At 43.1% G+C, this 27609-nt stretch overlaps 1 protein-coding gene across 1 annotated transcript; it reads left to right on the top strand.

The window, feature by feature from the left end:
* Positions 1 to 6214: 6214 nt before the first annotated feature.
* On the top strand, positions 6215 to 24224 carry CTLA4 (cytotoxic T-lymphocyte associated protein 4). Its single transcript, XM_078683630.1, has 4 exons — positions 6215 to 6399; positions 13333 to 13683; positions 17725 to 17834; positions 22846 to 24224. The coding sequence occupies exons 1-4, from the start codon at positions 6309 to 6311 to the stop codon at positions 22948 to 22950; spliced, it is 657 nt and encodes a 218-aa protein (XP_078539756.1). The 5' UTR covers positions 6215 to 6308; the 3' UTR covers positions 22951 to 24224.
* Positions 24225 to 27609: the final 3385 nt, after the last annotated feature.

Genomic DNA, 27609 nt, shown 5'->3' on the forward strand with positions numbered 1-27609 from the left:
AAGTTATAGATTTTCTTATGTTGACCGGGATGAGTTTTATATCCGGGTCATTTTGTAGCAGAGTATTATCAGCTGCTACGAGTTCAGCTGCTAGTCTAGCTGTCTCCCTTTCATCATCACTGTCTACCATTTTACTGACAGGAAGGTTATTCTGTTTGTTTGCAGATCAGGTTTCTATGGAAACAAAGATTAGATGCACAATATTTTGGAACAGTGTATCCTTCAACGTTGAATAAACCAAGAACCATACATAGGAGTCTCCTCCTGTGAGGTTTGGCGGATATGACCTTTTACCCACTCCAGACGTCTTTGGAGTATTATGGGAAAAAGGGGTTCTGTGTGAAAAAGCACGACTGAGTTACTCTAATGTCTTGCGTTAGTTTTATCGCCTATCCAAACGTTGGGCGCCATGTAGTGTAGTTCCTATTATCCCAATAGGCTCTGCGCATTGGAATAATATCTTCAATAGTATAGATCTAGGGCAGAGGTTAACTAGGTCTTCTACTGACGATATTAGACTTAAAGTTTTTGGTTTTGCCAGCTAGCTCAGAGTTCACTAGAAACTTTCTCGAATAGACAAGGAGGAGTTTAACTTCCCTGGATAGACAAGAAGGGATTTAGTTTCTGACAACCATAGAACATGACAACTTTGCTCTCCCCCAATCAAGAGTGTATCTCTAGAGTCGTGTGAAAACAAAAGACAACTTATTTTACTCAGTCAGTACGTGCATTCTTAGTTTCACCAGTTTGTAGAGAAAAGGAAGAGACGGGCGTGTTCAATAAAATATGTTATTTATTGATCAGTCTCTTTTCTCGTACAAGAGAAATGAATCGATATTATTGCGATACTTATGGTTAAGTAAAGTGCATACAATAAAAGCAGAAGTATAAAATAATACTGCAGAAGCATTGATATGGTTTCTAAGCCATATGATAGTTAAAATTGATCAAATAGATACATACATATATACATTTGACTAATCGTACTCAACTGGTGCTTCTAACCACGCCTACCCCAGTGTACCTGACCTAAGCCTAATACGTGGGCGGGAGTAGATAAGTAGCAGTTTAAGTTAAGTTTGTTTTGCCAAGTGACTGACTCAAGAATTCTCTGCAAGGGGTTGTTCAGTTCTTTACCTGAGATCTAGAATGGTTGAGGGCTGGTATCTCTCGTCTCTGGTCTTGATATTCCAGCTGCCTGCGAGGGCTGCTTGGAAGCGCCAGAGCTGGATTTCTCGGCAGGAGAAAAACAGCGTCTCGTTCTCAGCGCGTCAGGAAGGCGGGGCAGCGCGTGTGGGCTTCGCTCTCTGCTGGGCTCCTCAGCGCGTCTCGCTGCTCCGATCTCGTCACCACCGCGTGTGTTTGCTTAAGGCAATGTCGGTAATATTTATACCTGTAAGGTGTCGAGATTGACGTAAGGATGGACATGGATACGTCAATAAGGATGTCATACGAACGGGCTTGTTCGCACATTCTTTTGCTGAAGTTCTCGGTGAAATCAAAACAATGGCCGCAGGGATTTTCCCAGGTTGTCATAGGTTTGATTTGTTTTGAGAACTCCGTATGCCTTATCAGGGGCTGGAGGAATAGTGCTTGTCTAATTAGATGGCATGCGTTATTACCTAATCAGATAACACGTTTCTGTGCCGTGGTGTGGCTTAATCAGATAACGTTTTTTGCACCGTGGGTCGGCTGCTAGTTAAGTATTAACCAGAACAGCGCCGGGAATAGGGGAATCGATACAGAACCTATAGGAATACATCACAGCGTGTGCCATAGTGTGTGTTAGTAGTGCCTAATCGTGTACCATATCTAAACTGTGAACAAAGTCTTAAACAAAACCATTTCAACCTTCTCAACCCTTCCACCCACCTCCCTGCCTCCCTGCCCAGCGGACTTAAAACTACCCGCCACCCCAACTCTGCAGAGTGCTTAATACCCCATCCCACAAACATTACTTGCGTGTATGGGAGCGGGAAGTCCAAGGAAGACCACGTTCCTCCCCTGTCCCAGAGTCCATAATTTGTGCTATGTCCATGTCTATTCTGTAGCCGATGTGAGTTCCGGTGCACGGCTTATCCACTGTGTCTACAAGCGGGTCAGAGGCAGCACCCGCGCCGTCATTCCCCGGATTCCTTATGTAGTTGGTCATCCTCGCCCTCTCCTTGCTCAGTGATCCCAGGATTGTCCTCCCTCTCAAGACGGCGGCGTCCCTTCCGATCTCTGCCAGGCTTCCCCACTTGCCGCCCACCTTCCAGCCAGTCATGCGCCTCTTCTGGCATTTCAAAGAACCATGTTTTGTCATCCCCCACCACCCGCAACTTTGCCGGAATAAGGCAGCTCACGGGCCCGCAGTGCCTTTTTTACCTCTAGAAAGCTCCTTCAATGTGCTGATACCGCTGCCGTATAGTCCGGAAAAAAGTAAATCACGGAGTTGTGGATTCGGTTAGGTGGTGCCACTCGGGACGTCTGAAGAATGGGGTCTCTGTCACGGAAATTAACTATGCGGGCCAGCACAGGTCTTGGGGGGGGCACCGGGTTTCGGCCTGCCACCCGGCATCCTATAAGCGCGTTCTACTGAAAAGTAGTTAGAAAGACCCTTTGGTTATATTCTCCTTTTTATCAAGTCTTTGATGTACAGATCCATGGCGGGGCCCCCTTCCTTCTCGGGAATCCCCGTAATTCGGACGTTATTCCGGCGTGAGCCCCCTTCTTGATCATCCAGCTTTGCTGCTATTCGTTTGTTTTCAGCCTCCAAATGTGCTACCTTCTTAGTCAGAATGTAGTGTCTTTAGTGAGTGATGTTGTCAGCTGTTCCACTTCCGTGACTCTGGCGGACATTTTTTGAAAATCCGCCCGTAGGAACGTTACATCTGTTTAGATGGAGCCCACCGTCGTCTGTACGTTATGAAGAGCCGCCATAATATCTTCCAGCATTACTTTGGGCGCACTCACGTCTTCCCTCCTTTAGTCACCTGCCCTTTCGGTCCCGTGCAGGTGGCAACCAGTGGCCCAGCAGACGACTATAACCACAGACACTGAATGGGTGAGCAGTCGGGTGACGCGGAGTGCATGATGAGTGGAAGAGGATCCCGCACGACCCAGCAGGGGAAGTTAGACAAATTTGCCTTCAATAAGGACTTTCCTTATTGAAGGCAAATTTGTCTAACTTCCCCTGCTGGGTCGTGCGGGATCCTCTTCCACTCATCATGCACTCCGCGTCACCCCACTGCTCACCCATTCAGTGTCTGTGGTTATAGTCGTCTGCTGGGCCACTGGTTGCCACCTGCACGGGGTCCCAACCCCCGAGACACCATCGCCGCGATGTGTATCTTCTGGAGCCTGTTATAGACCGGCACTGTCCAGGGAGTTATCCCACTGGCGCCTCCAGCAATTTTACTCCTGCATCACCTCATCCGTGAGAAGGCATGCGGGCTGGTATGTTGCTTTTCTCACATATAATGTGTTTCCCTGGCTGAAGTTTACAAGTTCAGTGCTGTGTGCCAGAGACACTATTCTCGTATGGAATTACTACACCTTGTGCCCGGGCGTATCGCCTTCAATCATTTCCGCCCGTGTGTCACACCCATGCTACTCTTGGCAGGGCTCCGGACCCACTGGGTCAGGTATGCCAGTGTCTCTTCAAGGCCTCACCAAAGGGTTGTCGCCGCCGGCCCTGCAAGGTGTCCAGCGGTATCGCAGATTGTCACACTGCAGGGTCTGCGTCCTCCAGGTTTAGATTCAACCAGTCTCTTCGCCCTATTCTGCCCACACCACACCGCACTGCATATGGGCCGCACTCCGTCTGCACTTCAGGCCGTTAGTGCTGCCGCCGCAGACATTCTTCCAACCATTCCCAGCAGGGAACCATCCCGCACCACACAGTCTCTTGCTGTGTCGGCCGGCCCCTAGAATTGAGTCCCCGGCTCCTACCAGTGAGGCCCTGGGCCTACCTGGGCCAAGCACGTCTGTTTCCTCTCTTTTCAGCCCGGACAGTGGGCTGACATTCAGCGCGGTCTCCTGCAGTGACGTACAGGATATGGCCCCGGGGTTCGTCACAGCAAAGCGCCGACCTCCGGCTTCGGCACTTGGACGATCATTGCTCCCAATCTGGTCCTCAGTGCGCGGGCCCCCTGGTAGCGTCTGCCTTCCACTGCGGCAATCGGGCACATCAGCATCTAATTTCCATTCATTGAGCACCTAATTTATTCGCGGCCTCAAGAGGAGGCGCCTCCCTCTCAGCCGCCACGCAGTCCGCTCTGCGCTCTTGCTGCTTCTTAAATTGAGTCCTCGACTTCTACCATACAAGCAGCCCGCAATCTTCAAGCACCGATATCTCGCTCAATGGAACACACAGAGTCCCCAGCGTCGGCTTGTTTTACGCCGCTCCTCCTCCGACTTGCAATTCTTGACTCTAGGTACAATTTGAAGGACGGATAATTAGACGGATTATTGGGGAGTTAGTATCGGTCTCGGAGTCCCTTTTGTCTGCGGCCATCTTGCCCGGCTGCAGGCCACACCCTGGCCTAACCATTTTGTAATAAATAAAAAATATTTTTTTTTAAATATTCTATCACTATAACTAAATATCAATGAATTTGCAAGTATTAAAATTACTATCTGAGTATTAATATACACCCCACCCAAAACCCATGTTTACCATGCATCCCTTCCCAGAGGATAAGTGCCTAACCATTTTTAATAATTTAAAAAATACATATTTTTTAATTTTCTATCACTATTACCATGTATCAAATAATTCTCAAGTATTAAAATTAATTCCTGAGTATTAATACACTCCTTCACCCAAAATCCCTGTTTCCCATACATCCCGTTCCAGGGAATAAATGCAAAGCACATTTAATATTTTGTAACTAAATATATTATATTATAGATATATTCATATATATATATATATATATATATATATATATATATATATATATATATATATATATATATATATATATATATATAATTAAAAAATTCATACCAAATAATCTAAGTTTTTTTAATACTCACATTTTAAAAATAACACTTGAGTATTAATACACTATGCTTTGGTCAACGTACTTGTTGCTTCTTATAGGGATAACATATGTTTAGCAGATGCTTTTTGTAGTTACAATGTACAGTAGAGTAATAAGATTTTTAATGCATCCAGGTTCAACCATTTCTGTTATGTAAAGTAATGTTAAAGGATATTTATTAGGCACAAAGTACACCAAAAGGACTTTTGATGGTTGAGACTAACCATCTTTGGAAGAGGAGCACATCACAAAAAGAAGGTTTTATTTATTTTCCGAAAAGGTATGGGACGAGGTGTTTTTTTCACTCAATTGTCATGGAGATCCAGAGGTGTGGTGACAGAAAAGGATTGACCACTGAAAGTGGATTCTTTGAAGAGGGGTTGTTTGAGAAGAAAAGCAGAGTGAGAGGATACAATTTTCTGGGGGTGTATTTGGTGATGGTATATTTCTGACTTCTCCATCCTCATGACCTCACCACCTTTGAAGTTCCAACTACTGAATCAGACACACAAGACTCACTTTGGTTAGTGTTAAGGGTACTCTTTGCATAGAAAATGCACAGTACCTTCAGACACCACGACCAATGACCATCAAAACTTCCCATGGTGACTTCTGGTGATGTTGTTTGCTAAGAGATGTTTGATGCTATTTGATCAGGATTTACTTAACAAGTGTGGAAAATTGAAACATAGATGAGTCTTTAAAATAAGATATTTTCAGGCCAGATTTCTCTTAACTGACCGTCCTAAAGTTCATATTTCCTTAACATAAAAGAGTTGCTGAGCCCCTGCATTTTTTAAAAATCTCTAGATCACATTTAGATCGGAAGGCAGGCAGGTGTTGGGGCTATCCATCGCGTGTTTAGCTGAGAAACAATGTAGTGAGAGAATAAAGATGTACAATAGGAAATTGCATGCTCGCTTTGTGCCACTTGGCCGAACTTTTCGTAATACACGTGACTTATACTAATTCTGAATCTTCAAGCTGATTTCCATTCCGCGAGCTGGCTAAGGTGTCAGGTTTCAGATCTGCCACAGGACCGATTTTGAGGTTAACTGTTCGAACAGGCATCCCAGTTCTCAGCTTCCTTTCTCACGTGATGCAAACGAAGGTTATGCGTAACTTTTCGTAAGTGACCAGTCCCGTGATGTAGGCAGTGATTTAAATACTGTAGCTGCATTGGTAGAGCTTCAAGCACACATTGATGGTATATATTCCGAAGGGTGCTTCCAAGACCCTCAAGACTCTTGTAGGTTCTGTACCAGCGCGGACAGCAGCATGAAGAGCTGCGCATCCCTCCGCGCCAGGATGCTGCTGACCTCTCTCGTCATCGCAGGATTTCTGATCTTGGCGTCTGGTGCATCCTCGTGTGAGTAGCTACGGGCAAAGGGGAAGAGGCTGCGATTTTGCAGGCTGTGTCTGATTTTCTTTTAAATGCAAGCCAGTGGATCTCCTCTAATGTTAGGAGTGACTAATACAGAACTAGTTTCTCAACCCTGGATCCGTCAGCATCCAGTGGAAGTGAGCCCTCGCCTTCAGGACAGTGAAGGTAAATTAACTGGAATATAGAAAATGATGAACTGGATTTGAATGGTAGTAAAGGATAACAGACTCAGCAAAGGCCCCAAGGACCATGCTTTCCAGCCCTCTGCTGCAGTGCGTGACCAATGTATGCACGAGTTACTTCCCAATATTACCAGCGAGTGGTTTCACAGCACTACAGAGCATAATAGGGTACCTATTCAACAAGTAACAGAATGCATACTATGTATAGGACACACTGTGGCCTGCATCACCTCAAGAAGAATATGCCTTCTTTTCACTCATGCCTTCACTCTGCATACAATTATGGCGGAACAACGACTTGCGGAGGTGGGCGCTGGATGTTGGAATAGTATAATGTACTATTCCAACTTCAGTCTGTGGGGACAGTAGGGAAGGTGTTGGATTTTAATTCCAACACCTTTTTACCCCCTCCGCAAGTCGTTGTTTCGACTTGCGGGGTAATGGTATGCGTTGTAATTGCATGCAGGGTGACGGCTTCGTTGTGAGGGCTGTTTACCCCTCAAGCACAGTAGACCTCATGATAGTGCTGGTACTAAGGACACTAGAGGGTAAGGCACTCCTCGGAGTTCCAGACACTTCCCATTGTTCATGTCAGCCAAGAGTCTGATGCTGTCTTCCTAGATGCCTGTGCATGTCACTCATGCTCCTCCCATTGTCCATGACTCCCATGATCCTCACACTTCCATCCATACTTCCTAAGTTGTGGGGAAGCATGGCTGTGCCCCACGCCTCACACTCCTTCCACCTGCGCCAAGTTCTTCACACTTTCCTTACCATTTTTTCCAAGGTGCTGAGACTTTCTATTGGCTGCAGAACATCTGGGCTGCTTGCCGCTTTGCTGCATTCCCTTCGTCCAGTCTTCTCTTCTTCCATACACCCCACACTCTTCACACTCTCCATGAACCCCAACCTCCTCAAACTGTCTGTCTAGTCCATTGACACTATCTGTCCCAACTTCTTCTCACAGCCGGTCATATGCTCCATAATCTTCCCACTGTCCATGTACCCGCGCTCCTCTCACTGTTAATAAGCCCTCAGCTCCCACAACTGTCTTCCCCTTGGCTGCGGTCACTCGCACTGTCTGTGAGTGCGGCTCATGGCCCTCCCACCATCTTTGATCTTCGGTTCCATACTACCCTGCTTCCAGCCTCTGCCTCCATGGACTAGGCCTCTTCCTCTGTTAGTCCACGTGACTCCACCTCTCACACAGTCACTTCAACCGTAAGAAGCTTCTCGCACTGTCTTTACTTATTTCCCCAGTTTTTGACACTCTGAATATGCTCCAGGACACGCATCATGTCTGCCAGTGTTCCCATGCCCTTGTCACACTGTCTGATCTTGTGCAATACCATTGTTAAGCAGAGTGTTCGTGCACCCCAGTCTCTTCACACTGTGTGTGCCAAGCACCTCTAACTGCCTGTCAGTGCTGGGAGCTCATCCTCTGTCCATAAGCTCCAAGCTGGCGACTCTCTCTCCAGCCATGTGCCTCTCACCCGTGATGATACTGAGGTGCACCTTGTCAAAGCTAGAGCAGAGGAGGTCCCGCGACTCACTGGCGAGAGTGAACTGAACGCCATCCTGCCGTCACTTGGACCACAAAGCCCACGTCATTAGTAAGGTAACTTGGTCCCGAAAGCCCGCATCATTAGTAAGGTCACTTGGATACCCCAAAGCCCGCGTCATTAGCAAGGCCAGGCTTGAAGCAAATGACTTAGCATTGTACCTCTAGTCACAAGACCCCAAAGGTATGGGGAGGTTCCTAGTATTTCCTCCTTTTTTTATTGTTATTACTTTTCATTCAGCAATCCATCCCTTATTGTTATCCTCCTCCCAAACTCTGTTCCAGTGTTATTGTAAACGTAGAATCACCCATGCATTATGAAGTTAAATCATTCATAAAATATCTTGCACTTTAAACGTGTTTTTTTAGCTAACGGTGTACATACACTCTCACTAATATAAAGCATATTGTACATTAAACCGTCTAGAAATCACCAGATTCCAGTACTCCTGTCTCCTTTCAGTCGATGTGTCTCTTTTTGATTCTGCACTATTTGCTCAGCAGTCCCCCAGTTACCACCACAAAATAACCTTCCTTACTCGCTACTTTTTCCCGCGTGGGTTAGTTTCAGTCACCACTTTTGTTGAACAACTATCTGTTTACAGCACTTCCGGTCTCTAGAGCAACTCATTGACTTTCCTAGAGAGATAAGTTAAGTTGTGAATATTTTATTCCTTACTGCAGATTTCCTGTTTTCTCCTACTTTACAAAATAAAGTCACATGATCTTTGGCATTGACACTCTTAGCTTGTCCTAATCTATATTTTTTAGTTTCTATCATAGTTACACCTTAGTGTCACTAATGCAAAATGTATTGTCATGGAAGGATGCTTACATTTTGTCTGTACATTCAAAGAGTCATCACACAGCATTACTCTTTATGTGCAAACATGGTACAAGAATTTTCTTCAATGCAGGATGATTTTGTCTTACTGTGATTGGTTGCTTTGTGTATGTAGCCGTCATGAAAAAGTGACTTTTCTTCAATACTGCCTCAGCACCATTCTCACTCAAATGTGCAATGCTACAGCAAGCAAAGAGCAGTCAGATTACTGTTTTCAGAACAAAAATATTTAGCATTTTGCAACAAAATTTGATTATTGTTAACACATTTCAAAAACGAATGCAAGATATTTAGCCATGCATAAAGGCCCTGATTCACAAAGAACCTGGCACTGGGGGTGGAGGCTCCACAGTTGTATTGGGATATCCGCACTAATGGCGGGATCTCCACACTGCAGTTCCCATTGTGCGGACCGCCATGAATGCGGAGATCCAACCATGACAGTGGAGCCTCCGCCCTAGTGCGGAGATCCCGCCGTGACTGCGGAGCCTCTGCCCAGAGTCCAGAGATCCCACCATGACTGCGGGGATCCCTCTATGGGTGCAGAGATCCCACCATGACTGCAGAGATCCCTCTATGAGTGCAGAGATCCCACCATGACTGTGGAGATCCCTCTATGAGTGCAGAGATACCACCATGACTGCAGAGATCCCTATATGAGTGTGGAGATCCCATCAGGACAATGTAATAAACAAAATAGGAGGTTCCCCTGTATTTTATGGCAGGGAGGGGGATATTAACCACAGACAAAGTAAAAAACCCTGACTCCTTAGATTGGCAAAATTGACATGGCCAACTGCATATTTATGGACATGATCTAACTTGATAGAGGTGAAGTTCTATCTTTTCTATGGATTACGGTAATCTCCCACTAGGCAAGGTTGAATTAATGGACTACGACTTAAATCAATTAAACACACAACTAAATATAGTACTAAAACACATCAACTGTATAAAAAACATAGAATTTATTATTACCCTCCCAATTGGGTTACATTCTAAAAAATAATACCATCCATACAATTTAAAACCGCCACCTGGCGTGATCATACAATGGGAAATTATTAAAAAACAGTCAAAGTTACAACAACAGTCGACGCAGCGTTTCGGTGCTTTATTTTTCTTTTGACACCTTCTTCAGGACGTTAAAACATTTGACTCCAAAACATTCTGTCTTCTTTATGGTAGTCTCGTTTCAATTGATCACTACACGTACTATGGATTGCTCAGGTCTATCATATATCCTTGAGCTCGTTTATATAAAATATCGACTTATAATCGCACGGAGGAGCCACCGTCGGTGGAGTAAGAACTTCTTTTGATCTTATCCCGAATCTCTGATTTTGGAATAAGCCAATAAGCCAATATGCCAATTCATACAATGATGCTGTTCCTTCTTGTCTTATGGCCACAGGCTTTTCTCCTGGTTGGAGTTTTTTCACTCTTATATTTAAAATTCGGCCTCCCTGCTCCTCCGGGCTGTCGTCGTCTTGGGGATGTGAAGATTTAAGTCGTAGTCCATTAATTCAACCTTGCCTAGTGGGAGATTACCGTAATCCATAGAAAAGATAGAACTTCACCTCTATCAGGCTGATCCCATCAGGACTACAGAGATCCCTCTTTGAGTGTGGAGATCCCTCCATGACTGCAGAGATTTCTCTTTGAGTGCAGAGATTCTACAATGACTGCGGAGATCCCTCCTTGCGTGCGGAGATCCCACCATGACTGCAGAGATCCCACCATAACTGCAGAGATCACTCTTTGAGTGCGGAGATCCCTCTATGAGTGCAGGGATCCTGCCATGACTGCAGACCCTCCACCCCGAGTATGTGCGCTCTTTGTGAATCAGGGCCTCAGTTGATATTAACTTAGTGCGGGCGGAGAACTCCGCTCTGCCAGCGAAGTGTGTGATTTGCCTACTCCGTGTTCTTCGCATAACACGGAGTAGGCAAATCTCTGCACACTCCGCAGCGGAGCGGAGTTAGCCAGCCCCGCCTCCACCCCTATTAAAAATTAATTGGTCATTAATTAAAATAAACAAAAAACACTTACCTGAAATGCGGTGTCCCCGGGCTGCCCTCCTCTTCTTCGTCGCCGTCTCTCTCTCAAAACTTGGGTGATCATTGCGGATACCAAGCATGCGCGCCACCAATTGGAAAGGGCCCAAAATACAACATGATTTTTCCACCCTATTTTTGCAATTTGTGTAGCTGGGGATGGGTACGACTCTTTTCTCTTAAATTCATTGCAAATTGAAATGTTTCCTTTTTGTCACCACCTCTGTCTAGAGTTTCAGCTGGTGACCTCCAGAGCTAGGTCAAGCTGCCTTCCAAGTTGACTCTGTGCGCAATTTAGGTGTGAGTTAAAAAAATAAATATTTGTCAAAGATGAACATGCATCTCACCACACCTATTCCACATATAAGCAGCATACACAGGTGTCACACATCATAGATCGTACATAGACAGTGCACAGTAGAAACGGAGCAATAATGTTTAATGAAGGACTGGCAGGTGATTTAATAGTCGTAGTTCAATTATGGCCTGTCTAGAAGACAATGACCTAGACTCAACGGGATCAGGGCCAGCTTGGTGAATGTAGGCACGATAAGGTCCTCATATGACACCACAAAAGCCTACCAATTGTAACCATGCTTTTACCACATGACTTCTGGAGCTCAACCATAACATTGCTACCTCTCACTTAGCCAGAACGACTAAGCTGGTTAGGAGATGCCTCAGGTGCGGACGACGTATCCCCTAACATTGAACATCAATAGAGGGATGCAGCGCTGTGCCGACAATTTCATGTAATACGTGGAAAACATCTTGCCAGTAGTGGTGCACATTCACAGAGATCCAGGAAAATTGTAGGAAGTCTGCAGCCTCCATCCCACACCTTCTACATGCCCTATGTTCATTTCGCCAGAATCTTACCAAACATCGAGTGTATAATAATATTGATGGAACACTTTAAGTGGATCAGTTTATGCCTATAATTCATGGGAGTTGGTGTCATTTTTTACTCTGAGCTTTTCTTTGACAGATACTTAGAAAGTGGCATGCACTTGGTATTTGCTTCTTAGAGTACGCATGAAGATCCTTCCTTCTCATCCTCCAGATCTTAGTAAAACAGTGGTCCAGTCTCTTGGCCTCTCCAGACTGGACTACTGTGATTCACTTTACCTAGGACTTCTGCAGTTTCCGTTAATCACTCTCCAGGTCATCCAACACTCAGCCGCCCGTTCAATTCTGGGTTTGAATCTCTGCATACCTTAGAACCCTTCTCTGGCTCTGAAACAGCACTGACTCTTCAAGACTTTTCTGTCCCTCCCTATAGCCAGGCCTGTTTCAGTCTTACTGCCATCCAGGCGCCTTCATTCCTTACATGTCTACCTGATACTTGACCCTAAAATTCGCAAGGCCAGGTTTTTGCATTTCTCTCTTCCAAAGCTTGGAAAGCTCTTCCACTGTACATTCAGCCAACTCCTTACAACCTGCCCATATGCTCCTGAAAACCTACTTGTTTTTTTCTAGCTGTTCACCGCTGCACTTATTCTTTGGTGGTAAGACACCTGGAACTTTACACATTGCTAATCAATCAATCAACCAATCAATCAATCTATAAATCAATCAATCAATATACAACCAAGTCTTCAGATGACAAAGCATTTACAAGTTGTGGCTCATATACGACAGCCAAAGTATGTTTCACCCATGTCGCCTGCCACACACCAGTCGTGTGTTGGTAGTAGTGTGAGACTTTGAGGGGCAGGGAGCTCAACCACAGTGATCTAGTATGAAGCATTGCAAAAATAGTCTGATATTTACATAATTTAATTAATGGCACCATCAGTCAACATGCCCATCCACATACTGTAGTTCACTGATGACAGCAGAAATAGTATGGGGGTAGCGCTATTGTGGAGGTAATATTCACCACTCTCTTTTTATACCTCAACTTGCAGACGCTGCATTTTACATAACCCGCTGTTGTGTGTGGTGAGGCCAATATAGCCTACCACATTGTGGGTGGTGTACTCTACCCAGATTCTGATCACTGTCAACACACTGTGTGGAAAATCAGTGTGGTCTGTCAAACAACCGGTCGGTGGTACCACCAAGTCGGTGGTATGGCAATTGGCACATTACACACTGGGATACATTCTGAGCAATTCAACACTGGTCAAAGATTATTTCTATCTCCTTTGAGAGATTTCCGCTACAGTGCTAAAAGGAAGCAGCCCATTTTCCTATTTATCAATGGCATTATGATGTCAACATAATCATACTATTTTTTGTGTCATCTAATGTTTATATTTGTCTTGGCAGCCATCAAGGTATTCCAGCAACCTGTAGCAGTGGCCAACAACCAAAGGAAAGCTAATTTGGTGTGCAGCTATACATTCACCGGCAAAGCTACTGAGATACGTGGGACTCTGCTCAAGAGGGAATCTCGCAATTCCACTGTTATCTGTGCCTCATCCTACACAACAGATTGTGAATCATTCACTGTGGAAGGAGCAATCAAATGCTTTGGACAGCCTGGGAAAAATAATGTAACTTTCACACTGAGTGGCCTGCATGCCAACAACTCTGGCATATACATCTGTGCAATAGAAATCATGTACCCGCCCCCTTACCGCACCAGTATAGGCAATGGAACCCTGCTCCATGTCATTGGTAAGACTACACACTTCCTCATAGCATACATAGGTAACCAGGCAGTATATAAGGGCCTAATAAGATCATGGAACTATGAAATGCAGTGGTGGGCAGGGGTGAGAGTGGGGCAGCACAAACTGATTCGTTCAATGTCCCTAATTTACTGGGGTGGTCAGGATCAGCCAGTGTCAGTGTTGGTGAATACCATGGGTTGTGAAGTTACTGCAGATCTAATAGGAGGACAGTTGTTTTGAGGGTATGATGGCAGTACAGTGGTTGACCCCAAACCAGGTAAAAAAAACATTTTAGTTGTGGGGAAGAGACGTGAACCCGGAGGAAGTCCATGAGGAGAGAGATGAGGGTAATAAGGAAATTTAGTGCTTGATAGGCTAAGGAGCTATTGGGGTAATCAGATGGTTGGTTTGAACAAGGTGGGAGAGAGTTAGGCCACTGATTCACTTTAAGACAACAAAGAGGATTATATGCAGTGCACTGTTTTGTACTATGTGCAAGCTTTCCTTGTGTCTACAGAAAGAGGTTAAGGCAGTTATTGAGGGTATGAACAGGGTACATGAATCAAGGTGCATCATTTACTTAAGGGATATGAAGGAATATAAATGGAGGCTTATTATGAGGCTATTTTAACAGTTTAGAGTATTGATAAGTAGTATGTAGGGTTAGGACATACCTTGTGGATGTTAAGGAAGAATTGGCCTGCGGGGATCGTATTTGAAATGAACATGGACAGACATCTTTGACTGATGAGGTGAACCCAGTTGTTGCTAAGAGCAAGTGAGAGAATGGTAATTTGAGTGGGGAAGGAGAGGCGGGAGAGGAAAATGGTTTGCTTGCAACAGATGATACCACACTGATAATTTCTATTTCATGTGTGATCAGTGTTAGATGGTGCACGGACATTGCTCACTTGTTATTGGAGGTGTTACTTAAGCAAGGGGAAAAATAGGTGGGATGTGGGCAAAAAGGTTTCTTAGACAACCACTGATATTATTGTGACACACAATCTTGGGGGCATAGGAGAACTACCTGGTAATATTGTAAAACTCAATTATTGGTGTCTGGGAGAGCTGCGTGACATATTGAGAAACTCAGTCATGGGGTAAATAAAAAGAAGAGGACAGGGTCAAGATAGAGACACTGGATCAGACCACGTTAGGATGGGGCCATAGAGCTGAAAGAGCAGACTGAAGATCTGTAGGATCTGTTCACAAAAAAAACCAACGCAAAGTTGTTCCTGCGATGGCAAGGTTAGGCTTTGAGAAACGGTAAATAGTTATAATTTATCAAAGATAGCGAAATCTTAATGCAGAAATCTACGTTCCGTGCCTGGGCTTGAATGCTAGCCTAGCAGATTCCGACTAGCAATGCACTGAGTATTATTAACAACTGCTCTTTATAATGCTACAAAACGGAAAGGATTTAAAGGACGGAAATTTGTGACAGGTAAACTTGGGTGTAGGAACACAAGGCCAATTGTGATCAGGCACAATGGAATTCCAGATGGGAATCCCACTCTGCCTGACTCTTAATCAGGACCTTAGTAGACAACCATTCTAAGGAATTTTTCACTTTAGTGGAACGCCTGAATCATTGAGGTTGTAAAATTAAAACCAAAGTATATATTACATTTTTTTCGAAACTTTAGATAAAAAATAGGCTTGAAGGGGTAACATTCATTAGTTTCTCTCCAACCTAAGAAAAAAGTAGGGAAAGTGCTGGACTGTGGTGGGGTTAGGGTTACTATTCCTGCTCCAGAATAGGCAACAGTAGGGGCAGCATTGGACTGTGGAGAGGTTATATTTAATATTCCCACTTCAATGTAAGCAACAACAGGTAAAGTGTTGGACTTTGGAAGTGTCAGGTTTATTCTTTCCATTCCAAAGTAAGTAAAAATAGGGAAAGTGTTGGATTTTGGAGGATGTCAAATTTACTATTCCTGCTCTAAACTGAACAACAGTAGGAAATGTCTTGTGCTTTGGAAGGGTCAGATTTACTATTCGCTCTTCAACCTGAGCGATTGTCAGAAAAGTACTGGAATTTGGAATTGCTAGATTTACTATTACTGTTATGCTATAAGCAACAGTAGGGAAATTGTTGGATTTAGAAGAGGTGAGAACTACTATTCCCACTTCAACGTATGCAGTGGTGGGGAAAATATTAAACTTCATAAACCTCAGATTTAATTTTCCCTATCTATAAATAATATAAATTAAATGATATATATTATAAACACAAAATATATTCCCATAATCAAATAAAAATATTTTTAACATTGTATAATTTGTATGAATGAATAAAATCTAAAAACACGAAATTAACATATGAAATTATGCAGAAAATGACATTGAAAAATTAAATCAATTAGAAAAAGTAAGATAGATTTAAATAGCTTCCAAATCTATTGTCCTAAAATTCCATCAACCACTAAAACAAATTAAATCATTTGTAGAAAAAATAAAAAAAACGTTTATTTAGCAAAACATATAAAACTATAAAATAATTATCAAACAAAAATTTAAATATTATAATTGATATCCAAATTATGAAAAACAAATAATTAATACAGCCATTCAATTAACGAATTAAAAAGTAAAAATAATATTACCATAGTTTTCAAATGATCTATTACACAACAAAAACGTTTACTTAATTAATTATAAATAAAAAATCAAGTGTTAGTCAAAAAAGATATAAGCAACTAAAAACTAAAAATTAAAAAGCAAAATCCCACCTTATTCCCCTACAAACCCAATAACCCACTCTAAAGATGACATAAGATAAAAAAAACTAAAATGTATTACAAAATCGAAAAAAGCACTAACCATAATAAAACATATTTAACACTAAAACAATAACAACTTATAGCACAAAAACTAACTAATAAAACTCAGCTAAATTAAAAAAAACGATATTATGTACACCTACATTTAAAATATGATGTAAAGACTTAAAAATTATATTCTTACCTTCTATATTCTGCCCCACGATATTTTAAACATCAAAATATTTTTTACATGATATTTCTGTCTTACAGCATTTTTTTAAACAATATGTTGCTGGAATACTTCATAGGCAGATAGACAATGAAGTACATATCAGAACTATGATTTATAAAATTAACCAGGAAAATAACTCATAAGGGAAGGAATTCTCAATGTGCAAATGGGAAGATGAGCTGGATCTGATTTTCACTGAGCCGCAGTGGAACATACCACTCCAAAATACTCATAAGGCATTTGACATGCAAATGACAGCCACTAAGATCTTACTCCTATGGCACTTTACACTGAAACAACTGCATAATAGACTGGTCCATTTCTGAAAACTGCTGGGAAGGGTGTGGCCAAGTGGGCACAATAACTCACATCCTTTGGTATTGCTTCACAATTAGTAGCTTCTGTGGAGCAAAAGTTACACCCATCGTATGCGTGACAGGCTCATGTGGTATTCTCCTAGAATGGCACCAGAAAAAAATGGGGGGCAGAAACTAGGCTTGCGTTTATTGGTCAGCCTACTGTTTTTATGTGCAAAATCGTTGCTTCTGGGAAGGTGATGGGTGGGTGCTAGCCATCAGCTACATAATTGTCACACAAAAATAGTTTAGACTTGGTATTGAAAAAATCATGCACATGCCACATGAAACAGAAAAAAACATTTATTGCTGTTTGGAAACCTATGTTGAACTACTGTTCCAAGGAGTATAGAGCTTCCATGCCCACTAGCTCCCTTAGAGATTTTGGATACCAGTAATCCCGCTGTGAAAGCAGGGTGGCGGGCGAGCGTGGGTAACACTTTGGTCAACAGAAAGAGAGTAGTTAGCGTTCGATGGAAGTAGGGGATCACCATAAGGTCTTATAATTGTACGGTCATGGTGCAAAAGAAAAAGAAATTATATATAGAGGTGTGAATTTGGGGTACAAGTCAGGTGGGAAGGGAACATTAGTTAGGTATGCCCACCTGGATTGTTTAAGACCTAGATTGAAGGACCTGAAAGGCACTGCTTAAAAGTCTGTTAAAATAAGAGTGACATTTTGTTTTCAGACCCAGAGCCTTGCCACGAATCTCATTTGGTTGAATGGATACTAATGGGCATCATTGCAGCATTGTTTATCTACAGTACTCTCGCCACAGCTGCTATTGTTCTAAATAAGGTAAGCAATAGTATATTGAACATTCACTATTCCATAATGTATTATGTATGTTTCCAGGGATTCCTTAAAGTACACATTTATCTTTCACAACCCATGTAGAATATAGGTAGTGGACTATGCGACAATGGTATATGTAAATGCAAGCCACACTTTGGTCCTGTGCAGTTTCTCTGTTCTTTGGAGGCAGTTCATCGGTAACCATCTATGCACAATTATATATGCCCCTTAGAGTTAAAGACATACATGTATCGAGAATTTATTAGCATCACACCAAAGCCCCAATTTCAAAAGGGGTGCACTTGTTTTGGCCTTCAAGGGGAATTGGAATGCGTTTAAAATTTGAGGGACCTCGAAGACAAGCTCTTACTTTTGCAGGGTATAGATAAGGGGTCGTGCTTCGAAACGCCAATAACAGTACACTTGTAAACCATTGGCCATATGTACTGCATATATGAGGTTATTGGCCTAATGCTAAATAACTCAGTCTTTAAGACCAATATCAAAAGTAAATGGTGTATATCTGATATTTTTATCAACCCCAGCCCCTCTAGAATTGGTTCTGGTGTGTGAAGATCTCCTCTGGTGAAGGTACAGTGGCTTCATAATACTGCCGGAGATTTTTACCTGTTTTTTTTTTCTTTAGAGTTTTATATTGTGCAAACTAGAACCGAAGATATCAAGTATCAGAGCACTTTGCATGAGCACCAGTTTAGTTACAGATGGACACATTCATTTTTGTTGGGCAGGGGGAGATTAAGTGATTTGCCCCGAACCACAGGATGTTGAGCTTCGTTGCCGAGATTGGAACCTGGTTCCCCAGCATCGAGGTCCACCGCTCTAGCCGTAAGGCGACATACTCTTCCCTTTCTGTCAGCAACGAGATCTAATGACTAGATGGCAAATTCCTCTTCAAATTAAGCAGAGAAGAATAGAACACTTATTTTCTTAGAAACAACATTTTCTTTCATGCAGGGTATGGCTTATGGCTGAGGTGGTTGGAAATGGCAGACGAATTCCATTACATACAGGAGTCTGAAGCCAGTGGAGTGGCCTCAGACGCCTGTATGAGATGGAATATCTGTAAAAGGTGGTTGGGGGTGTTGAATTTGACAGGTTGGTCTGTTCGAACATTGTGGGAGGAGGCAGTAATGAAGACTAGAGACTGAGGTTGTATAATACTACCAGCACAAAGGAGGCTTACCTTAAAGGAAGGCATTTCAAGGCAAGAAGTTGGTAATCCATTTATTAACAACTTAGATGTTTTATAGTTTGGCATACTTTCCCCAATCTACATGTAATTTTACAGAGCTCGCTTTGCCTTTCTACATCACCATCAATGAGTGACACAGGTTCAACGCTCTAGTGAGGTTGGTGAATATATGCTTTTCAGTAGCCCTCCTGTTGTCGCGCACGCACCTTGTTGTCTCAGGAGTGTTGTGGAAGCTCGAAGTCAAGTACCCAATTTCACCCCTATCACCGCTGGGAACACTCATGTGGTGACCAGGGGGAAAAGGGGGAAACACAACAAGGGTAGAAGGGGAAGAAACAGCACTCAGCAATCTTCACTAGGGTCAGCTTCTTGTCAATCTACCATGACCTGGAACTATATAAACAGAAAGCAAAACATTAGTACAAGCCCCTCCCTATCTCTTCTCTAATAGTGTTTCTCTATATTAAAGGGGATACGAGAATACCTTAAAAACACAGGGTATATGATGTGTTCGTTTTCTCAAAGGTACAGAGTGAACCAGGTGTAGCAGAATATAGGGACTTCTGGACCCTAAAGGTAAGAGATAATCATTAGCAAAAATAAGAACAGGTGGTAATTATACTACATATTTCTAAATCTAGGCTCACCTTACAAGATCAGGTTTAAAGACCAAAAATGAATCAGGAAACAAGTAATCCCTGCTAATCAGTTAACCTTGTTAATATCTCACAAGGCCGAACAATACAGGAATAAAGTACTAAGAAGTCGCTTATTCGACTCCAAGCACGACTCTAACCAAACAAGCATTTGCAATGCAATAGGTCTCGCATTAGGAAAGTTTGAGCTATTGGTATTGTAAATGACACATTTTTTATTTATGTGTTGGTTTTGAAAATAGCGAATTTAATAGCTTTGTCATTTACAATGCCAACAGTTTTAACTTTCACAAATGTGACACCTATAGCATTTGTAATGCAATATGTGTTGTATTAACGTGACTTCGATGTATTGATATTACAAATCAAAATGGTTTTTACATTTTTTTAATAATTAATTCTTAAATTAAAGTTATTGTAATTTATAATGGCAATAGCTGAATCAAAACAAAAGAGTCGAAGATAACACCGGATGTACCAGCTAAAAGTCAATTCATAACAGTAGTAAAGAAAGACACCGTGTGTTAGTTTCGTGAAAGTGCACAAAAAACTTGTGAAAAGAGTAAACACTGTATATTGAGTGAAATGAAATAAAATAAAGTGGGCACAAACCATGCCTGTGTGTTATATTGCAAAGGGTGGAGTGAAAATGCAACTGTATTCGGAAAAACAGTGACACAGTAAAACCAACGTGTAGCACCGTGCGCTCTAAACATAGTGTGTCATGATGCAGGCGATCTGTAACACACTTACTCAAACCGGAAGTGAAGGAATAGCCTGCTACTATATTTCCAACCGATAGCAGTAATGAATCTAAGTCAATGGAGATAGAGCCCCAATGTTAGCATTAGCGATTACAAATAATAATAACCTAATGTGTGGCAAAATGCTAGAAAAATATACTCACTAAAACACTGCTCTAATGTTGCCACGCTGGAGATTGAAACTCGAGATGGGAAATCTAAACAAGACGGAGGGCATTGCTGTGGGGAGAGGGGAGGAGAAATGCGACATGGCAGGCAGGGGAGGGGGCGGACCGGGGAGAGCGGCATGAGGGTGTGAAGCAGCAGGGGCCTTTGAAGTGAAGCTAAGCTTCACTTCAAAGGTGTGGGAGGAGTGCGGCTCAGGCAGAGCGCACGCTGGGGGAAGCTTGTGGGGCGGAGCGGGAAGAGCTGCTGGGGAACAGATGGCTGGCGATTTGATGCTGTGCACGCGCATTTTAGGTCAATGCGCTTGTGCATTGACCTAAAAGCGCACGGGCACAGCATCAAATCGCCAGTTAGTTAAAGTCTGTTTAAGCCCCTATAGTCTCGCTCCACTCAATGCGCATGCGCATTGACAGGTCGCGAGACCTAAAAAGGACACTAAGTCCAGGATGTGGAAACTCCACTAAATCACCAAAAGAAGACCGACTCTATTGGTGTGCACACGAGGAACGCGAGATAAACAACTCGCCAAGTATACAAGAAAAGAACAGTTAATAACAAAGGAAGAATCGTGAGTCAAGCAAAGCCTTTACTCACGAAACGCGGAACTCGCCGAGAACCGGACGCCAAACCACTAACTCCTCGGACGAACACCACACCGTGACCCGGAACGAAGTACTCTGAAACTGGTTAAACGCGAAGCGTTTCCGGAAGCGTGGGGCGGGCCTAAATACACTGGCAAGTTTCTTGCGCATGCGCTGATACAAGCGCGTGCGCCCTAGGGGCATTTTCTTGTCTCTTGCCAACCATCAACTTGCCAACCCCGTAATCAGGATCGGCTTGCAAGCAGGCACGACACCTATGAGTTACAAGGTGAAATTAATAACTTCAGCTTAGTAGGTAGGTAAGGACTGCTTTAATGCATACATTGAATAAAAGGTTGCCTTCAACCTACTTCATTTTATGAATGTAAGCGACAAAAATTATCATACCAATATAGAAATGCTCTATCGTTACAATAACGAAATCAAGAAAGAATTACACTTTCGTTAGCAGAGACTTACTTATGTGAATAAGGAAAACACACACATAAAATTGTTAAGTGGGACGGTTGCAAGAACCATCCCAAGAATCTTCCTAAGAAACAACTTGTAAAAAGGCTGTCCTAAAAAACAAAACCACCAAAAACACACATGACCTAATAGCATAATCCCAAGAAAAGTGTATATTGTCTTCCTTCCACTTGCAGCCTGAAAATGCAGAAGTTGTGTCTCCTCCTCACTTAACCTCCCATTGTAGCTATTATGCAGTTAATCTTAGATACGTACATTCAGCAGATCCAACTCAGAATCTCCCTCCATCAACCCTAAACCACATGCAAACCACGTAGAACTCCACCAGCATGACTGCCAGTGCTAATTTTAAATGTTGGGGGCTATTGTTCATATCTCTCTTTTTCCGGCACATATGCCAAAGGATCCTCAGGGGTATTTTGTTGTTCCTCAACAATTCTGGTGGACCATGGATGGATCAATTCAGCATAATGCGTCAAGATTATTCCAGGTGGAGGTGACTCAGCTAGGGTTTAAAGTTCATCTGCAGCATCAACCACCACCTCAGTACTTCATAACATCGTAATGTTTTTGCAGATGCTCCTGCAAAACTTTATGCTGTGAAGTGGTTTATGAGGGTGGGTCTGTTTTCAGGTGATTGATTGTGCATGTTTGCAGGAGAGCAGAATGTTTGCATTGGAGATGTCTGTTTGTAGCTAGTATGACGTGTTCTATTGATGTGTTTCCCTTGTTGGGAATAGCTCTATTTGTGAGGTCCTTTCGGGTTACGAGGGAGAGCCATATAGTAGTGACCTTTGTATTATTTGGCTTTTGGTGCCTGGAAGATAACTTTTTGCTGCAAAGACGGTCACCTGTTGGTGATGTTGCTGCTTGCAGGCTGTTTGCATGTAAGTGATCAGCTTGAAGGGGAGGGCCTTTTTGTCAGACATACAAACTCCTTTCCTTTATGCTTAGCCTATATGTTAATGGATGAATATTCCCTGTAGTCTTTCAACAAGTAATACAACTAACAAAACACATGGTGTGATAATGTTTTACTCAACACCACTGTGGCAGTTATGGTAGTTATGATCTTCACAGACCTATAATAGAACATCAGATGCACTCCACTTCATTGACCATATCTCTCTTTCCATATGTGCACAGGTACAGATCAAAAACTGGTGGATTTCGGATCTTTCTGCGATCAAGGCATCAGGACACGTAGGGCAGGAGAGGAAAACCAACACATATCACATCCTGATCAATTGAGAGCACAAAGAGGGAAAGCAGTGCGTCGTCTATGTTGCTGTGCATCGTCTGTCTTACAGTGCGGCGTCTAACATGCAGTGCTGCGTCTAGATTGCAGTGTGGCATCCATTTTGCAGTGCGGCGTCTATCTTGCAGTGCGGCGTCTATCTTTCAGTGAGCCATCCATCTTGCAGCAAGGCATCAATCTTTGCCTATTAGCTGATGTGGACTTACAAGACTGGCCATAATCAAACTGTTTCTCAAATATCTCTAAATAAAGGGTAATGGAATAAAGTAGATAGACTATTAAAGGATGGACAGAATGGATCTGTGAAAGACAAATATTGAAAATCATATGTGACTGTACAGGATTCTCATTTATTGTTTTTTGTTTACTATCATATACGTCTTGGAAGACTATCAGGAAGGTGAATTTGCAGTGATATTTGTATATTTAATGTTAGAAAAGGTTTTCAAATGCATGGTTTTAATGGTGTGGATTTATGATCAATCTGTGCTAAACAGTGACCATATATGTAAGTTTGTTACTGGAAATTACAGGTATTTGGGAACTTTATTGAAGAATTCTAGTCGTGCAAGTTAACCAGGAAATGTTTCAGGTAACTAATAAATGTGCTTACTTGCTAGGACCAATCTTTTGTCTTGAAGTTGAATTGCTTTTTACCTGGGGTGCACCTTCATAAATTAAATAATCTTCTAATCTGCTTAAAAACATATAATTGTGGTTTAAATCACTGGACCAGGCACAGATGTAAACTGTTATGCTCATTATGTAATCTATAATGAAATAAATGAATGAATGAAAAAAGAGTTTACATGTATTTTGTCGGAACTGACTACAGTCAGAAGGCTTTATAGCTGAAATAAATCCAATCTTGTTTATAGAGCCATTAGATCTGATAAAAGTAGACGCAAGCACTTGCTACCCTGCCTAATGTGTAGTTTATTGCTTGTCACATATCATGGTTGCAGGCCACCATCAAGCATAGCGGCAAGGCAGACGTGTCAGTGAAACTTCAATGAATTATAAACCTTTCCTAGCTAGCGATCAAACTCAAACGTACATTCCAAGAAAGCCACCATTATGTTAAGTTTATGATTAAACTGGGCCTTTCCTGTCATGTGGTTCCCAACAGTGGCAGGCTGTATTTTACCATGGAAGAGGGGCTGGGGGAGCTACACATGCACACATACACCTCACTCACACTCATTTATTGACACGCGCACACACCTATTCACAACACTCGCTAACTAATACACAACCATTCATGCACGCACGTACCAAACATTAAAAAACAATAAAACGTAACTCAACAGCAGCTTTCCTTCAGGGAACCCTCAGATGTCCCAGGAGGGTTGGAACTGCTGCCTTCCCTCAGTGGCTGACCTTTTGTCAGCCAATGAGGGAAGGCAGCATGTTCCAATCTCGTCACAGAGTGGGATGGGGTTAGTGAGACTGTTGATCCTACCCCTCTCTATGACAAGAATTCATTGATTGTCACTCTTCCTTGGGCACTTCAGAGCTAAAAACTGAAGCACCCTATAACTTTGCTCAAGTCCTGCCTGCTCCAACTCTGCTGCAGTGACAACATCTCTGGTTCTGTTCCAGTTTTTTGAAGCAACGGTTCGACTTCAATCCTGATAGCTCCAGTTAAATTCCAGTTATGTATAAATTCTGCTCCATTCCTACAAGCGCCAATTCTGATCTTGCCTAGCTCAAAACATTCAATTGTGTGAGAGCATTCCTGTAAGCGGCACTGATCGTTATGGGATTTAATATCTTTGGAGGTTGCTTGTTTATTTTAGTTTTACCCCCTTGGTGTTGTTCAACGCTACTGTCCAGACGTAAATTCTCTCCACAATCAGTCATATCCAGGGCAGAAAACGTGTCTTCCAAGCATGGTTCCTCTTTCCTCGGAAAGGCAACAGACAGACCCTTCAGTCCAGCTCTAGACTGCATCAGACACTGAGCACTCGTTTAACTAGAGAGGATTGGGCAGAGTCCCAGAAAGAGAGTAGGTAGAAACATAAAATAAAAGTAAAAGAAAACATTCAGCAGATCCCAATGGGCTCTTTGTCACCAGTGGTACAAAAGGGGGTGGTGATGGACGGAGCATCTGAACCAATCAAACACTCACACCCAGTCAAAAGATCTGGGATTGATCCATCACCGTTCTTTAGCCCACTCTGCCACCCCAGTTCAGACATGGCTATATGCAAATCAGTCTGACCCTGTGCCTCATGGGAACAGTCCAGCTCGAACTGCCAATCCATGTCTTCCCTAGAACGGAAACAAGCTTCCGAGGACCGGTTTCTGGCATTACAGCCGTCTTCAGCCCGGCTTGCTTGAATCCAGTGGCAAAGTGAGCAAGGGACTCACGTCTGATTATACCCTGCCACACTTATGGCGGCCAAAGCGGTACAAAAGGGGGTGGTGATGGACAGAGCATCTGAACCAATCAAACACTCACACCCAGTCAAAAGATCTGGGTTTGATCCATCACCGTTCTTTAGCCCACTCTGCCACCCCAGTTCAGACATGGCTATATGCAAATCAGTCTGACCCTGTGCCTCATGGGAACAGTCCAGCCCAAACTGCCAAGCCATGTCTTCCCTGGACCGGAAACAAGCTTCCGAGAACCGGTTTCTGCCATTACAGCCGTCTTCAGCCCGGCTTGCTTGAATCCAGTGGCATAGTGAGCAAGGGACTCACGTCTGAGCATACCCTGCCACACTTACGGCGGCCAAAGCGATACAAAAGGGGGTGGTGATGGACGGAGCATCTGAACCAATCAAACACTCACACCCAGTCAAAAGATCTGGGTTTGATCCATCACCGTTCTTTAGCCCACTCTGCCATCCCAGTTCAGACATGGCTATATGCAAATCAGTCTGACCCTGTGCCTCATGGGAACAGTCCAGCCCGAACTGCCAAGCCATGTCTTTCCTGGACCGGAAACAAGCTTCAGAGGACCGATTTCTGGCATTACAGCCATCTTCAGCCCGGCTTGCTTGAATCCAGTGGGCCACATTTATTGTTCACCTGTCTAAGTTGCTGTCTTATTTAAGGAAAATGTGTATTACATTTTATGGATTTTGTTTCTTTGACACTACACCTGAGGTAAATTAACTTACCAAGAGGAAATGGATCGGAAGCAAAAACGACATGGGAAACATTGTTATCCTTCATTTAATGAGATGTGAGTAGGTACAATGCTTAGAGAAGGGAATACATTAGGACTGGTCAGGGCAAGGGACACTGGAGTCCCAGGTAACATATATTGTTACACTGCGTTGCTCTGACATTTGATTTGAGAGCTGTGAGGGATAGATCACAAGCCCCACAGCTACAGTGAGCTATAAAAAGGACAACTTTGAGGCCTTCTAGGATGTGAACTAACTAGAGAGGTCAGTGGGGCTGTCAATTGAGAAGGAGTCGAGCAGACGTGGGGGGGGGAATTGATGTATGCAGCTTCAGTTGACGCTGACGGTGATGGTTTAGTGAGGAATGGGTGGCGATGGAAATGAAGAAAAGGCCTCTTGGAAGACAGTGGAAGGGCACATATGACCAAGCAAAATGAATGACCTACAACACATGAGAACTATATTATAGAAGGATCATTAGAAGAGAGAAAAAAGCCTACTCTGCTAATCAGAATAATATGGCAACAGCCCCAGAAATAAACATGGAAGTTAGTGGGAGAACCGAGTAATGTAGGAGATGGTAGGACAAAGATTGACAGTTTGCAATGAAATAAAATGAAATCTCTGTATTTTTTTGCTGACAAAACTGAGAACATCTGCAGGCAAAGAACTCCAGAGGATGATCTCATGCCAAGAGATTCCTCAGTGTCAGCTGCTCTCCTCCCACTTACTTCTCATTAAAGCCTGCCCTGTAAACATGTGCACGTAAAATATTTGTTTGTACTGCCATGTCTATGTTGAACATTTACCACCCATCCATCGCATGACCTACTCTGTATGTTCCCACCATTGCTGATAATGGCTTGTGTATCATGTAACTAGTGCTATGTAGGGTATTTTTTTGCCAGAATACTTTTTGTTACTGCAATAAATCAATAAATAAAATAAATGCCCTACAGTATATCATCTGTCACACAAAAACATCTACAGCAGTTATTTACTCACATCCTGTGAGAAAATGAAGACTTGCAAGGGATGGAAGAGGTAAAACTGCAGCTGACTAATGCACTCGACCTTTAAATGGCACAAACAGCACGTTCTCTCAGCCGTTTGCATTCTCTTTAAAGCCTCCCACCCCCACTGTCCATAACTCTGTTTGCCCTGCAGCTGTGGGCCGTGCAGGTAAGAGCGGTGGGGCCTAGTGGTGACGTGGGGGGAATTTCGACAGTCGACGACAAGGGAAAATTAATTCTTTATTTCATTTTCCCTCGTAGGCGTATGTTGAAATCTCCCCCTCCCCCACCCGGCCCCACCGCTCTTACCTGCATGGGCCACGGCTGTTGTCCGATTTGAAACATACAAATGTGTATTTTAATAATGGAGCTCTAGGCAACTTCCTAATCAATTCATTTTGGGTTGGACCAGGGACATGTGTCAGTCTTTTCTCCAGACTCAGTTCCCAAGTCCTCCTTGAAGGATGAGTGTACTGTTTTGTGTTTAATAGAAGACTAGAAC

This window comes from Lissotriton helveticus, chromosome 3_1, assembly GCF_964261635.1.
Source record: "Lissotriton helveticus chromosome 3_1, aLisHel1.1, whole genome shotgun sequence".
NCBI lineage: Eukaryota > Metazoa > Chordata > Amphibia > Caudata > Salamandridae > Lissotriton > Lissotriton helveticus.